Source organism: Temnothorax nylanderi, unplaced genomic scaffold, assembly GCF_030848795.1.
Source record: "Temnothorax nylanderi isolate EJ_2023f unplaced genomic scaffold, tnyl_v1.0 TNYL_tig0122_pilon, whole genome shotgun sequence".
Taxonomy (NCBI): Eukaryota; Metazoa; Arthropoda; class Insecta; order Hymenoptera; family Formicidae; genus Temnothorax; species Temnothorax nylanderi.
Window position 1 is genome coordinate 1 of NW_027249184.1, and position 14,943 is coordinate 14,943.

The 14,943-nt window shown below is 35.6% G+C and overlaps 3 protein-coding genes, 1 long non-coding RNA gene and 1 pseudogene across 6 annotated transcripts in view; 2 read left to right on the plus strand and 3 right to left on the minus strand.

The window, feature by feature from the left end:
- Nucleotides 1-1,042: 1,042 nt before the first annotated feature.
- LOC139776579 (uncharacterized) lies at nt 1,043-2,322 on the plus strand. Its single transcript, XR_011719118.1, has 3 exons — nt 1,043-1,147; nt 1,728-1,843; nt 2,084-2,322. It is a non-coding gene; the product is annotated as an uncharacterized lncRNA (long non-coding RNA).
- An 880-nt stretch (nt 2,323-3,202) lies between these two features.
- Nucleotides 3,203-6,590, minus strand: LOC139776578 (STAM-binding protein-like; annotated as a pseudogene).
- A 1,396-nt stretch (nt 6,591-7,986) lies between these two features.
- LOC139776577 (brefeldin A-inhibited guanine nucleotide-exchange protein 2-like) lies at nt 7,987-11,792 on the minus strand. 3 transcript variants are annotated; one of them, XM_071713332.1, is made up of 7 exons: nt 11,311-11,792; nt 10,132-10,910; nt 9,714-9,947; nt 9,347-9,603; nt 9,033-9,244; nt 8,567-8,952; nt 7,987-8,497 (listed from the first exon to the last, which is right to left on the minus strand). In XM_071713332.1, the coding sequence occupies exons 2-3, from the start codon at nt 10,775-10,777 to the stop codon at nt 9,778-9,780; spliced, it is 816 nt and encodes a 271-aa protein (XP_071569433.1). In that variant the 5' UTR covers nt 10,778-10,910; nt 11,311-11,792; the 3' UTR covers nt 7,987-8,497; nt 8,567-8,952; nt 9,033-9,244; nt 9,347-9,603; nt 9,714-9,777. The 3 variants fall into 3 exon arrangements, with proteins under 3 accessions (XP_071569433.1, XP_071569434.1, XP_071569432.1); XM_071713333.1 differs by lacking the exon at nt 11,311-11,792 and having other exon boundaries at nt 10,132-10,435; nt 10,531-11,046; XM_071713331.1 differs by lacking the exon at nt 11,311-11,792 and having other exon boundaries at nt 10,132-11,046.
- LOC139776548 (GTPase-activating protein and VPS9 domain-containing protein 1-like) lies at nt 8,459-9,688 on the minus strand. The gene is made up of 5 exons (XM_071713283.1): nt 9,672-9,688; nt 9,347-9,388; nt 9,033-9,244; nt 8,567-8,952; nt 8,459-8,497 (listed from the first exon to the last, which is right to left on the minus strand). Exons 1-5 carry the CDS (start codon nt 9,686-9,688, stop codon nt 8,459-8,461), a joined length of 696 nt encoding a protein of 231 aa, XP_071569384.1.
- Nucleotides 11,793-12,573: 781 nt separating the features above from the next.
- M (zona pellucida domain-containing protein miniature) overlaps nt 12,574-14,943 on the plus strand; it is a 272,287-nt gene continuing 269,917 nt past the window's right edge. The window contains exons 1-5 of the mRNA XM_071713302.1: nt 12,574-12,624; nt 13,122-13,198; nt 13,650-13,722; nt 14,128-14,188; nt 14,839-14,934. The gene's annotated coding sequence lies outside the window, so the exon portion shown is untranslated. The remainder of the gene's footprint in view (nt 12,625-13,121; nt 13,199-13,649; nt 13,723-14,127; nt 14,189-14,838; nt 14,935-14,943) is intronic.

The window sequence follows — 14,943 nt, forward strand, 5'->3', positions numbered from 1 at the left end:
GCGACTGCTGCTTCGAGCTCGGCGTCGAGCTTCGAGGCTCGCGGCGGCTCAGCCCTCACGGCACACTCTTCGCCAAGCCACTCGCACTCCTCTCGCTCGACCTCTTTCCTAGACTCGCGACTCGCGTCGGCCCGTCGCGGTAGAGAGACCCTCGGACGACTCGGACGGCAGAGCGAACTGGACTGGAGCTGGAGACTGGAGACTGGAGAGCCTGGAGACGCGACTACGGACGTACGGACGCGACGCCGTGTATACAGCAGCGTCGCGGATCGCGGATCGCGGATCGCGGCGAAAGACGCGCGAGTACAAATAATAATAACAACTTTCTCACCTGGCCGGTGGACAACCGCAACTGATTAAGCGAGCGCGCGGGCGCCACCTGCGCGCGCCACCGGTCTTTCACCTCGTCACCGCGAACCCCCTCCATGCCTCGCTGCCGTCCAATCGCGCAGCGTGCCGATCAGGAGCGTGTATAGGCGAGTGCGATAGGCTGTTTTCCGATTTACGTGTTAGATGTCACGTTAATGTAGCTCTTTTTTAAAATGCCTCGTATCTCGTTCGTATTTCGAGGCACTTATTTGTGTTTGAATATAGCGCGATTTGCCAAAAAGACTGATTTTGCAGAAGGTTTCTTTTACCGTAGTTCGGCACTGTAGCGAACGTTGGCGAACGGCGAATGGCGATTGGCACTGTTGCCCGAGTGTCGCCAGTGTCGCCTGTCGCCTGTCGCCAGTTGCCAGCAGTGGCCAGCAGTCGCCAGTGGTCGCCAGTCAGCCAAGCAGAGCGGACTATGGAACCGATCGCGCATCTTGTCAAAGTGTCCGTCCCGAATTATCTGGCCGGCCTACCGATTCCCGAGTCGATAGGCGGATGGTTCCGGCTGGGAGGGTAATTTTCACCGTTGACCATACACTTCCATGCCTCGCGTCAGCGTCGTCAGCGATTGTACCCTCGACGTACCGTTTCCAGACTCCGAATAACCTCTCGATTTAAAGACTGTTTAATTCTTTCTAAGTCATGTCGTTTTACAACTCCTTTTTTCTTTATGCCAGTGAGGGATTGGTTTGCCCTTCTGCCACCTACTGCCCTTCTCGCGGGGGTAGGATACATGTCCTACAGGGCGTTTTGTCCTCATGGCAGACCTGCGGTATGTATTTATGCCTATCTCTTGTATAGAAAGTATCAAGGACAACCAAAGTTAGTGTTGATCCGTTATGATATCTAGAAAAGTTATGTAACTTCCAGATAATGACTTCTAAGTATCTGCTGTCAACTTGCCATAAACTTGTTGCAAACTGAGGGTAAATGAGCTCAACTTTGTAATTCTCAACTGTTTTTGTATTTTAAAAAATTTAAATATACTTGGTACACACATAGAAAAATTGTCATTTAAATAAAACTTGAGTTATGGAACGTTTTATTTTCTACCTCATTTCTAGCGCAAAGAATATAATAGTGCAATTGCAAGAAAAAGTATCTCATCTGTATTCTGGATGAATTAATTTTTACTTAACATTGTCATTATTATAATTTATATATTATATATATTTATTAATAACATATATAATATATTTATATATATTTATATATATAATGATAGAAACCAAATTATTCCTTTCTTAATAATTTTACTCTTTTTATGATAATCTTCTTTTAATAATATGTTTATAATTCTATTAATTTTTCCAACCACTTTCATGTGATAATGCAAATTATTTATTTTATAGCCAAATGGTTGCGTTAATCTCAAAATAAAGAAAGACATTGCGAAAGTAGTGGACACTGTTGATATCGAAGATATCTCTGAAAAAGCTGTATTTGTCGCTGTTGGAGATCTGAAAATGTAAGTTCTTTCCTTATATAAATATCCTAAGATCAGAAAAATTATACATTTTGATATTCCATTTTGTTTCTTACAAAAAGACACAAGTAAGTGATTCAATAGAATAAAAAATAGTCCTAATTATTTTTCAATTTGAAATTCTTTATAAATATTATTACTTATGTTCTCTAAAATAACTTTTTATTAAAAGTTGTAAGTGTGCATATATCTACATTTTTTATCATTTTTTTAAATATATAGTGGCCTTACTGTGACGGTACTCATGGGCGTCATAACAACGAGTTCAATGACAATGTGGGTCCACTTATCGTCACGAAGAAGGGCTGAATATCGTTACGTTGACTAATTACCATCACATTGGTGATTTCTCATCGCTGTAAGATAGCTATTTACGCGTCAGATTGTAGATAAATATGGGAAGAGTCAAATGGACGAATCTTTATTCCCCTCTCTGTAGATAAATTTTACAAAATAATGTCTACCAATTTTATTTTTAAGATGCCTGGTTTTCATAAGGGAAGGTTTATAAATAAATTCATTTTTCCATAATATATTCAGTGGCTTTTTATTTTTATGCATAATTATTGAATCAATAAACGATTAATATAATTGCTAAAACAAAATAAATAAATAATTCTATTTCACATATATATTTATACCATCTACAATTATCTTTCAGTAAGATTAATATATACAAAGCGTTTTGTGACATGATGTCTTTCGATTATCTATCATAAGATTAGAATTCAATATTATGAACACTTGTTATTTTCAAAAAGGCACGATGAACTTTATATATCTTTTATGAAGGAAAGAAAGATATCTATTTTAACTCGAAACTCTTGTTTAAAACGGTACAATGTCTTGTGAATGAGAAATTTACACAATAAAAAAATGTATTTATATTAAACCTGCTATTTAAACAAAAAATCAAAGGTACATTTTTAATGATTATTTTAATATCTAAACTAAAAATTAAAATAGTCATCTAAAATAATGTTGAAGTTTTAATCAATTATGAGTCTAATGCATTTATTATTGAACTTTGTCTTTTTATGTAACATATAAACATGAAAAATGTATAAAATATATTCTATATCCTTTTCAAAAATTCATTTATATTTTAAGCAGAAATTACAGAACCCCTTGTTAAAACTATGAAAACAATAAAATAAATATAAAATTTTATGCTATTACAATATACATGTATATAACAAAATAAAATATTAATGTAACAAAAGTTATGTTATGTTATGTACATTTGATTTCGCTTGTTCAGTAATTGTAAATATACTTGTAATAAATACATTAAATTGTTGATTAAAATTGAGAAAATATTAAATACAAATACAACAAGCCTTATTGTTTATACTTTTACTGTTATTGCTATCATATATAATCATACGTAAATATATCTGTCTTGTCTAACTTCCGGTATAATTCGTAATGATCTTTTCTTGTGTATTTTGTCTGCAAGAATAATTAATATATTATAAATCTTATGTGAATGTTAAATATAACATATTTTTTAAAATATTAATACGTTTCATAGCATTTTCATTATGATTAGATTATTCACTGGTCATAGATTTTCAATATTGTTTAATTATGTACTAATCGCGTAATAAGACTCGCGAATTTTATTGTAAATTGCTATTTTCCAAGATTTAATTAAAAATATTTTTCAGTAAATTATCTCGTATCCGAGATATATCATTTTCTTCGTAAATCTACGACTTGGAGTGCCATTACATCTAATTTGTAGTGTCTTGCTTTCTGAAACAGTAAAAAGTGTGTAATGTAAGTATTCATGATGCAAACCAAAACGACAATATTAATTATGTCAAGATCGAATTATTAGTTATCAATATTTATGGTTACTATTGTACAGTAATAGAGTATCAATATTCCATTTTTTAATTTACTAACTCAACATTTAATTATATATTATTTTTATTATTAATCACCCAAATTTTAATTAATATTGTTAAAAATGTTATTAAACGAATTGTAATATATTTACTGTATATAACGGTGGTTCAGTAGGATGTGGATGAAATCCCGTTTCTCTGCAATTTGCGATAAAATCCAAGCCGTAATCAGGTGTTAAGATAAAAAACCCTGTCCTGTAAAAAATATTTATAATAAAAATCACACCAAATATCAAAACAAGTCTGATTTAATTTTAAGTTAATAGATAATTAAAATTATTTTTATATTATATTTGTACGTCAGGGAGGGGACACAAATGTATACACGTAAGTACGCTTCAAAGTTAATGTAGAATAGATATTTATCCAAATTAAGAAAAGAAGACTACAAAGTAAATAATTGTAAAATTTAATTTTGTTTGAATCTAAAGAGGAAACATGTATATTAGGAAGGATACTAATCCAGAATTTAGTTGAATTTAACTGAATTCAACCGAATTCAGATGCCAAATATTTAAATAACCGTTTGAAGAATTCCACATAAAGTGTACACAAAATTTGTTCATACGTACTCATCATATTTGGGCGCACAAACTATCGCTATAGCTTCCGCCATCATCAATTGATAAGCACAGTGCGTATGAAGATCTACGCTTGATAAAAATGCAGTCTGTGTAGGATGTGTCTATACGTAATACATAACATAATTATATTTAAAATAGACAAATTAAAAATAAAAATTAGAAATAAAAACATAAAGTAAATATTACGTACATGAATCCAGCCGAGAGTGATAAGATTATGCTGATCCTGATAATCAAAGATATCTTCTTCGTTATGTGTAGTACAAGAATCTGGGAGTGCCAGTTTTGTTCCGGTATTAGTAGATGCGTTACCATCAATTTATTTCGCTCTAATCGCCCAGCCAAAATGCCACATGTTTCTTTATTGCTCGTCGTGTTGCTAAAGGCAAGCGCCAGAAAGCTGTGCATTAATTTGGTCGGCAGGATAACGTCGCGCAAAGATAAACCGTCGCTCGTTAGTAAAGAAGGTTTTGTAGAACGATCCACTGTCGGCGTTTTTTCTAAAAAATATATATATTAAATATGACAATATATACATGCATATCATTATATATTAGTATACTTTAAACACATCAAATCTTATTATGTATAATTATTAAGCTGACGCTTAATTATCGCCAAAATGTATCATACTTTTAATAAAGTAATTTTAAACAACAAAACTTACATATCCTTGGAGGTCTTGAATGCTTTATCATCATCCATAAGGCTTATCACAGTTTTCGGTGCAATGGAAGGCAAAGGCTTTGTTTCCACTGGTACATTCGCAGTAATAGCAGCCTTAGCCGCTCTGACAGCAGCCAGAGCAGCCATTTGGTTCCTTCTGTTTTCCTCTTCCTTCTGCCTGAGCAGGAAAATATATGACGCTATATAACTAATTTCTTAATAAAAATTATTGATTTCATGCTTTTTCAATAACAAATATATAAGACAATTAAATACCTTTGAAGTTCTTCTTGCCTCAAACGTTCCTTTTCAATCCTTTCTCTTTCTTTCAAATCCTCTAAATACTTATCAAACTCTGCTTGATATTGATCCAATAACTGTTTTTTCAGTTTCTCTGCTTTAGGAATGACTATTCGTAAATCATCCCTATTCGTCGCCCTATCTTTGGCTGATACACTATCATATTGCGGATGGTCCCTTATTTTATCCACAAAAAGTCTGTTATAACAGGAAATATTTAGTAATAAATAGATATAAATTTTTAATTCCAATATTTGATGTAAATAAGTAATTTTTTTTAAGAAAATATTAAATTTGCATTTATTATTTAAAAATATACTTGTTATATATAACATAATAACGTAAAAGTTATTATTAATTATTACCTACGTTATAAATTTCATATATAATGTAAAGGCATTTTCATAGCTGCCATCTTGCATGTTCATGTTCGCTAATCTGACCATTTCCACTCCAGTGCGATAATATCTGAAATTATAGAGGTAAAAAGATTGGAAAAATAAATTATATCACTTTTGAAATTGATATAATTATTGGCAATTATCATAATATTCCTATTATAGTATATGCGAATATTTACACCGAGTCATAAATGTCTTAATATGAATTTATGCAGTAAAATAACCATATAGTTTTTTAACAATAAACAATCCCCTAAAAAGATACTGTCTAATTTTAAAACCATTTTACAATATTTTAATTCTGCATTCTGGATTCCTTGTGCAGAAAAATCTTTTCTCACTTCTTACAAATTTCAAAGATCTTTGAAATAGCATTCTTTCTAGTGATATTTTACAATTGTATTTCAATATAACGAAATAATAAATATGTATTTTTTACCTTTTAGGCGCAATATTTGGATCAATTTCTACTCTCGAGGCATGCTCCGTAAGAGCCTTGATCCGCTCCTTGGGGTCTATGATACCCATTTCTTTCCAAGACTGATTGGTTTTGTTCATCTTTTAGGTTAGTTCTGCTAAACTTATATTAACAAATGGCTGAAAAATCTTCAGATTCTCTCAATTTTCCGACGTTATAGGTATCCTTCTCGGCGTCATTTTGATGTTCGAGTTTGAAATGAGAAAAGATATAGAAAAATATTAATAATTCAAGTTCTAATTAAAAGATCTGCCGCACTTAACGAACTGCAATTTGTGATTTGTGATTTGTGCTCTTTGATAACGTTTTGATAACGAATTCGGTAGGTTAGGAATGCACTTGCACTAATGCACTAGCTCGTTTTTCCTCTAAAGGTTACTTTACATGAAGCAGAGAGAAAGCGGCCAGCCAGCGCCAGCGTTCCGTTGCTTCTGCTTGATACCGTTTTATTGGACCATAATACTGGACTATTGATACGTCAATACGTCATACGTCACTCGCACCTCCCGTAAGTTAGCCGGTCAACTTCGACTTTATTAATTTTTTTTTTTTTAATCGTTTGTTGGTCGTTTGTTGGTGATTGTTGGCCTAATTACAACGTTTGTTGGTTCTTAATTGTTTTTTAAATTAAAAAAGAAAAATTAGCCTTAAGTTAGCCGGAAAAATTTTATTTTTAATTTAAAAAAAGCCTAATCGATGCGTAATCGTTTGCTGATGATTGTTGGTCTAATTTTAGCGTTTGTTGGTTTATTATTAGTCTTAAAAACGAAAAAAAAACGAAAAATTATCTCACATTAAAGTAATCGAAGATTGGTTTATTTGCCTACGACTTAAGGTTTATTTCTATCAATTTAAGGCTAACATCTATAAAACTGGCTATGAATACGGGCCTTAACATCGGCAGAAAATCATTCGTATGTATTTAGCCGGAAATAAACGTCTTTTTAAAGAATCTCTATATGAAATCGTTTGTATTTCGTATGAAGACTTTTGAAGTGCAATTGAAAAGGTTTGTGAGTCATTCGTTTAATTGTAATTAATTATTTATTTTTACACCATGCATTTAGCCGAAATAGATAAATTAATAAAAGTTTTTATATGGAATCGTTTGTATTTTGTATGAAGAGTTATGAAGTGTGATTAAAAAGGTTTGTGAGTCACCCAGATAATTTTAATTAAATATTTATAAACTCGGTAATTATATATAGCCGAAATATAGATTTTTAGTTATTCATGTTAAAAGAAGAAGGCGCTAGTGTTCCCGAAGGTCCGTCTGCAGTCAGAATTAATATAAACGTTTTAAAAATTATTTTATACTGAAATAAATAAATATACAGGCTATAAGCCTGTATAGCTATAAGCGATAGTTGCTAATTGCGTTCCATCTTGAATTTTTTTTACAGTCGTTTATTAGGATTGCCCTGCTTTTAAATTGAACGCTTTTAAATGTATTATTATTAAACTACTGATATCGATATATTATTAGTAATTTAATATTAAAGCTTGACAGAGTGACGTAAACTAATTCGCTCATAGTATTAACAAGTATTATGCGTTCAAATTCTCGAAAGCTATAGCTTCTTTACTATGCTCTGCTCTCTTTATGTCGATCGATTCGGATAAAAATCTCCGAAGTCTTTCTTTCTCTCGCGATATTCCTGATACATAATCCTAGAGTAAAACTGTACAAAAGCTCTACGAAAGTGGCGATATTTTTCAAGGATCTGGTTCGAGTCTCGGCTCTTGGGGAAGGTGCGCATGTAGAAAGAGTACGTCAAGACAGTTTATCCTGCTAAATGGTTATCAATTCTCTATAAGTTCTGTATTGTTTACACATAAATTATAGAATATCTAAACGTTTCTTTTTTTTCGATGTCCTGCGAAATTGTACAATAGAGTTACAAATAAAAATAAAGCCACACTTTACGTATATTCAGTCTTTGCTAATGTTACATAATAACGTGCGAAAGAACTAACAGACTATTTAAGAGGCTATTTAAGAATTTTAATCAAGATACTGGAAGCATAAAACTGTTCAGCTAGCTTTACACAAGATATTGGTCTTCTTCTTTATGAAATCGTCAAATTATGATTATGATACATTTCTACATTATCACCAGCATCGAATCTAATCTTATTTATCGTGATACTCTTGAGAAACTGTTAATCCATTGTCTTAATAAACTCGATCGCGGCGCAGAACTGCGTCCACCAATATTGTTCCTCTCCCTCCAATCGATTCCCGTAAAAGCTGTCTACATATTGAACAGTCGATACAACGACGGCGGATTAGTCTGAAATTAAGCACACGTTAACAATCACTCTTCTTGCTAAAATCACATATTCTCTTTTCAATCGCATACCTTGATTATGACATAGACCAGCACGGGAGTCAGATCGTCGGCAGCAGGTATGCCTCTTTCCGACGCCATGGAGAGGAGATTCATGATGGTAGTCGCGCAACGAAATACACACTGCAACTTATCCCTAGGAGTCTTATACGCCGATATCACAGCCAATTCAGCCTGCGCCCATGACCAGGAACATTCGTAATGATAAACATTTGGAATGCGTAGGTCCTTGTGATTTGGAGTTACGACTTTCGCCAACTTTTTTATGTGATCCTGAAGAAGCTGGTCCCTATATACATCTCCATCTTCATTTAGATAGAGCGCATTGTGGTATACCCGTGCCATGACGGTTCTTTCCACCACAACTCTCGCCAAATCTAACTGGTTGGCGCTCGCCGCTGAAAGTAAGAAGTAAGTTCAGACGTCTCTGAGCACTCCGCTAAGATCAATTGCGAGATAAATAATTATATTCATGTACATTGCCAGATCGGATCGTTGTCCATTTCCGCGTGGACCTTTCCTAGAAAATTATCCACGAGATCCTGTTTCTCGTCAGCTAGCGTAAGCTTTTTAAACTCTTCGCAGAAACGCAGGAGGAAAGCCTCCTTTTTTTCCAAAAATACCCTCACACAAACGGATACAAGATGATTATTGATAGCATCCTGATCGCACTTAACTCGCACGCATAATCTGGAAAATATTATTATTAAACGATTAACATCTTACATTTAAACATATTTTACATTTACTTATACATTACATACAAAGATGATATTTATATATAAACAGTACCTATCTAAGTGAGCTAATGTCGACAGCAATCCTTGACGACATCTGATTAAATATGCGATATAAGGAGATCGTTTTTGATAATCCTCTCGAAGTGATTTGAAGAGCTTTCTACATCCATTGTCATTAAATAGACGCACGCAACGTAAAGTTTCATGAAGATGAGCTATTAATGCCCTATCCTGCAGGTTTATAGCTTCTGCCAATTGTAGTTGTAAAAACGCAACCAGTTCGTTTTCTTTCTGCGACCAACAATGTCTCTGTAATAAAATTTTATATGCCAATATTTGAACATTAAGTAATTAAGTAATCCATAAAAAAATCACACTTTGTTTTGTACGCCATGATTAAAAAATAATACAATAAATACCTCTGAAGTATTCCATGGAATGTGTTGAAGGTCAGCAGTGCTAAGTACTAAGTACTATACGTAATTATCTTTTAGCATCCGCAAAAGCATAAGAGAGTTCTACATTATTCGGATCGATTGAAAGTCTTTCGTCTTCCACCTCTTTTGTACGGGACTGATTGCTTTCGACCGAGGCTGTATCGCTAGCTGCGCTTGGCTTTCTTCTGTATTTCGCTAATATATCATCGGTAGTATCTGAAATTAATCAAAAGAACAATTTATTACTGTCTAAAACTTGCAGGAAAACTTTTCCTTTTTTTTAGCATTACTTTCCGATTTATCTTCGATTCGATTCTACAGAACTATTAAAACAGAAACCGTTTATATTGTAACAAAATAATATACGATAATTGTTAATAGTTATTTATTAATATCTTACCGCCCGCGACATTACCGGATGATGTTACATCTTCCAACATAATCTTGCGTAATCTGTGCCTGCACACATCGACGCCGTCGCCACCAGCTTCTCGATCGAAACATCTGTCGTCCGTCACGCGGATTGCTTTACCTCTACGATTTCTCAATGACAATTTTAATTTACCAGGAGCATTCTCTGGACTTAGCTTGGCTTCAGTTTTGCCGTTTGCTATGACAGAACCCTTCTGCTGATGTTCCCCATCAAGCCTCACATTCTCTTCCTCCGCCTGAGTCTCCATTCGCGCGAAGAACACGTTGATCATCTGCGTGAGAGTCGCATGGGCTGTTGTTTGATTCATCAGGTTGCGCGATGCCAAGTAAACGTTGTAAACAGTACGAATTGTTAACAATACCGTACCCTCGTGTATCTCCACATGCTGGCTTGTCATTACAGTCAGCAAAGCTTTAATAATCTGCAGCTGCACACCCTCATCGGTCTGTAGACCGGTGAAGCAACCGCAAATTGTCTCGACAATGCGCACAATCAGCAGCTTGTTAGGCTCCGTTGAATCAGGCACATTGCCAGTGAGATGGCCATATGCGATTAACTTCTGCAGGCAGTCCAGTGCTGTGTCATCACAATCCGCGGTAACTTGCTCTGACATGCTAACTCAAATGGCAAGAAGTACTTCTCAGCGGTAATGACATTTGAGTCGCTCTTGGGCTATGGCAGGGCGTTTGAGATAACCTCTTCACCCTGCACAACTGGTACATCTTTGATCTCGTTACGGAGGTCCTCTGCAAGATGGAAATATATGAGTGACAAACTTAATTAGCAACTATCGCTTATAGCTACAGGCTTATTATAGCCTGTATATTTATTTATTTCAGTATAAAATAATTTTTAAAACGTTTATATTAATTCTGACTGCAGACGGACCTTCGGGAACACTAGCGCCTTCTTCTTTTAACATGAATAACTAAAAATCTATATTTCGGCTATATATAATTACCGAGTTTATAAATATTTAATTAAAATTATCTGGGTGACTCACAAACCTTTTTAATCACACTTCATAACTCTTCATACAAAATACAAACGATTCCATATAAAAACTTTTATTAATTTATCTATTTCGGCTAAATGCATGGTGTAAAAATAAATAATTAATTACAATTAAACGAATGACTCACAAACCTTTTCAATTGCACTTCAAAAGTCTTCATACGAAATACAAACGATTTCATATAGAGATTCTTTAAAAAGACGTTCATTTCCGGCTAAATACATACGAATGATTTTCTGCCGATGTTAAGGCCCGTATTCATAGCCAGTTTTACAGATGTTAGCCTTAAATTGATAGAAATAAACCTTAAGTCGTAGGCAAATAAACCAATCTTCGATTACTTTAATGTGAGATAATTTTTCGTTTTTTTTCGTTTTTAAGACTAATAATAAACCAACAAACGCTAAAATTAGACCAACAATCATCAGCAAACAATTACGCATCGATTAGGCTTTTTTTAAATTAAAAATAAAATTTTTCCGGCTAACTTAAGGCTAATTTTTCTTTTTTAATTTAAAAAACAATTAAGAACCAACAAACGTTGTAATTAGGCCAACAATCACCAACAAACGACCAACAAACGATTAAAAAAAAAAAATTAATAAAGTCGAAGTTGACCGGCTAAGTTACGGGAGGTGTCACTCGCACCCGTTTTCAACGTTGGAGCTATTTAGCATTACACATTTTCTGGCACTGCCGATAAAGGGAGCTTTCCAGCAAGCGACACAAGTCGACACAGGTATCGTTTTGTCTTTGGGAGCTTTCCAGCAAGTGACACAAGCCGACACAAACGTCGTTCTATCTTTCTTTTTTGGCAATGAGTAACAAAGACAAAACGATACCTGTGTCGACTTGTGTCGCTTGCTGGAAAGCTCCCTTTGTTACTCATTGCCAAAAAAGAAAGATAGAACGACGTTTGTGTCGGCTTGTGTCACTTGCTGGAAAGCTCCCAAAATCTCCCTACTTGGAATATCTTTATTTTTCGTCTAAAAGTATGTAACTTTGAAAAATTAATATTAATTGTTGCGAACGTATAAATAAGCGAATCGCAGTATCATAAGTATACGCTTTTTATTAGCCATTCATTTGACTTGCGTAGTGTCACGTACGTGATACCGGACTAAAATTAACTTGTATATTTAACTTGGATCATAAAGCGAAAAACGACTGCTATATAAGGCAAGCATTTATTGTTAAAGTGAAAAAAATAAACGCATAAACGCGAAAGTAAAAAAGGGACGTGTAATAGTGGCGTTGCGTTGCGTCGCTCGTCGCAATTATTGACGCGTGAAATTGACCGCGCGCCGCGCCCCGCGCGGGAAACGAAGCGTCTCCGCCATGTTGATGACGTTCCCCTTGCCGCCCTTGCCCCTTGCACTTCCAGAACGCGGCGTCCACGGAACGGATCGGCTCCGGAACGAGTGGCGTCACGACTCATTTCATTGGTAAAAATAACACATATACTACTCTTGCATGCATTATATTCACCGCAGTATCTATCGCGTATATAGATTTAGCGCTCGGGTACTGATATTCTTAATTTCTTAAAAATATGACAAATACGTATTTCGCGATACTTGTCCGGCCGAAAGCCGAAAGGCGCGTCGCGTGATGAACAATCGTGAAAGTGACGATCGTATTTTCGAGGATCGCGAATATCGTGAATATCTGCCGAAAATGTTAATACGTTATTCGCTAGAATGCAAAATAACAATCGTAACAGTAGGCGAGTTTATAATATTTGATTTTCGAAGTTCGGAAAATTCATGATCGCGAAGTTGACAGCGGGACGCGGGACGCGTAGCGATCTAGCGACGCCGACGCTGACGCCGCGCGCCGCGGCCGCGGCCGCGGCCGCGGCGCTTTCGGCGCGACAAGTTGCCCGCGCGGAAACGAAGCACCTCCGCCATATTGATACGTATAATACTCCTTCCATTTCCAGATCGCGGCGGACAATCGGAGAAACGGACACGGAAGGGATCGGCTCCGGAACGAGTGCCGTCGCGACTCATTTAATTGGTAAGTGTATAACACATATTATAACCTTGCATGCATTATTCATTGTAGTATCTGTCGCGTAGTATGGATTCGACGCTCGCCGCGGGTATTAAAATGATTCTTGAAAATACGTATTCCGCGATACTTAATTGTTCGGCCGAAGGCGCGTCGCGAGGGCCATCGCGAAAGCGATCATATTTTCGAATGTCGCGCGAATATTGCGGATATCTGTCAAAAATATTAATACGCTATTCGCTATAGAGTGCAAAATAACAATCGTAATAATAGGCGAGTTTATAATATTTAGTTTTCGAAGTTCGGAAAATTTATGATCGCAAAGTTGAGAGCGGGACGCGTAGCGACCGGCGACGCCGACACTTTTGGCTTGGCGCGAGAAGTTGTCCGCGCGCCGCGCGGGGGATGAGGATGACGCGTCTCCGCCATATTGATGACGTTTTCCTTCCATTTCCAGATCGCGACGGGCACGATGAGACGGATCGGCGAGATGATGCGGAACGAGTGGCGTCGCGAGAATTATTTAATTGGTAAGTGTAACCTTTATTAATCTATGCATGCATTATTTACTACAGTATTTATCGAATAGTATCGATTCAGCGCTCGGGTGTAGATATTTCTAAAAAATACGCATTTCGCGATACTTGTTCGGTCGAAGGCGCGTCGCGCGGACAATCGCGAAAGTGACGATCGTATTTTCTAATGTCGCGAATATCGCGGATATTTACCAAGAATATTAATATGCCTATTCGCTAGAATGTAAATTGACAGTCATACTAAAAGGCGAGCATGCAGTATTTGCTACTCAAAGTAAGAAATGTAGTGACCGGCTAACCGCGCCGCGGCGTTTTCGGTGCGAGAAGTTGATCGCGCGGGAGACGAAGTGCCTTCGCTATATATTACATATGTTAATTACGCTCCTCTTTCATTTCCAGTTCACGACGGGCATGAGATGGATCGGCTGCGGAACGAGTGGCGTCGCGACTTATTTAAGTGGTAAGTGGTATAACATGCATTAATTCTGCATTTAACATTTATTGCAATACCTATCGCGAAGATTGTATAGATTCGGATATTGATAATCCGTTCGAACGCGTATTTCGGAAGCTTGTTCGGCCGAAGATCTATATCTCGCGAATCAATTTAGCGACGCCGCGTCTCTCTTAGCATGCGAAGTTAATCAGGCGAGAAACTTTTACTGCCATCTTAGACACATAAATATTGCACTAAAAAAAAAATATTTAGATCTAAAAAAATATTTATTTAGATTGCTATTTATTCAGATTAAATATAATTATTATTGTGTTTATATTAATTTTCCTGTCAATAAAGGTATTTAATTTTAAATTAATATATATATATATATATATATATATATATATATATATATATATTGTATGTTCTTTCATCTGAACCCTTTTTTTGCTCGCATCACACAACAAATATATACAAGATTAATCTGTAACATAAGAAAATATTTAAATAAAAATAATAATATCTAAAATAAATATAGATTTCTTGTTTTTATAAGAAAGATAATGCTTCTATTTTATATACACATATTAAAAAAATATTTATAGACATACCTATTGCTTGCTTGCATCAATTGCGAAATATTTAATTTTGAGCGAATATTTCGGGAACAGATCGAGGGAGAGCAGATCAGGTTGACCCGAGAGGTCAACCTGAGAGGAGGAGGAGGCCTAGGAGAGGCATCAGGCGCCGGCGAAACAAACATTGTGGTAAATATT

What these genes read in the sequence shown, in the direction of transcription:
- LOC139776548 (XM_071713283.1), bottom strand. An exon ending in ACATTAGCTCACTTAGATAG is followed by an intron (nt 9,245 to 9,346) that starts GTACTGTTTATA and finishes AATATTTTCCAG; the next exon opens with ATTATGCGTGCGAGTTAAGT. An exon ending in TGGTCTATGTCATAATCAAG is followed by an intron (nt 8,498 to 8,566) that starts GTATGCGATTGA and finishes GCTTAATTTCAG; the next exon opens with ACTAATCCGCCGTCGTTGTA.
- LOC139776577 (XM_071713332.1), bottom strand. Translation starts at nt 10,777, where the DNA reads ATGTCAGAGCAAGTTACCGCGGATTGTGATGACACAGCACTGGACTGC. An exon ending in ATCCGGTAATGTCGCGGGCG is followed by an intron (nt 9,948 to 10,131) that starts GTAAGATATTAA and finishes GATTAATTTCAG; the next exon opens with ATACTACCGATGATATATTA.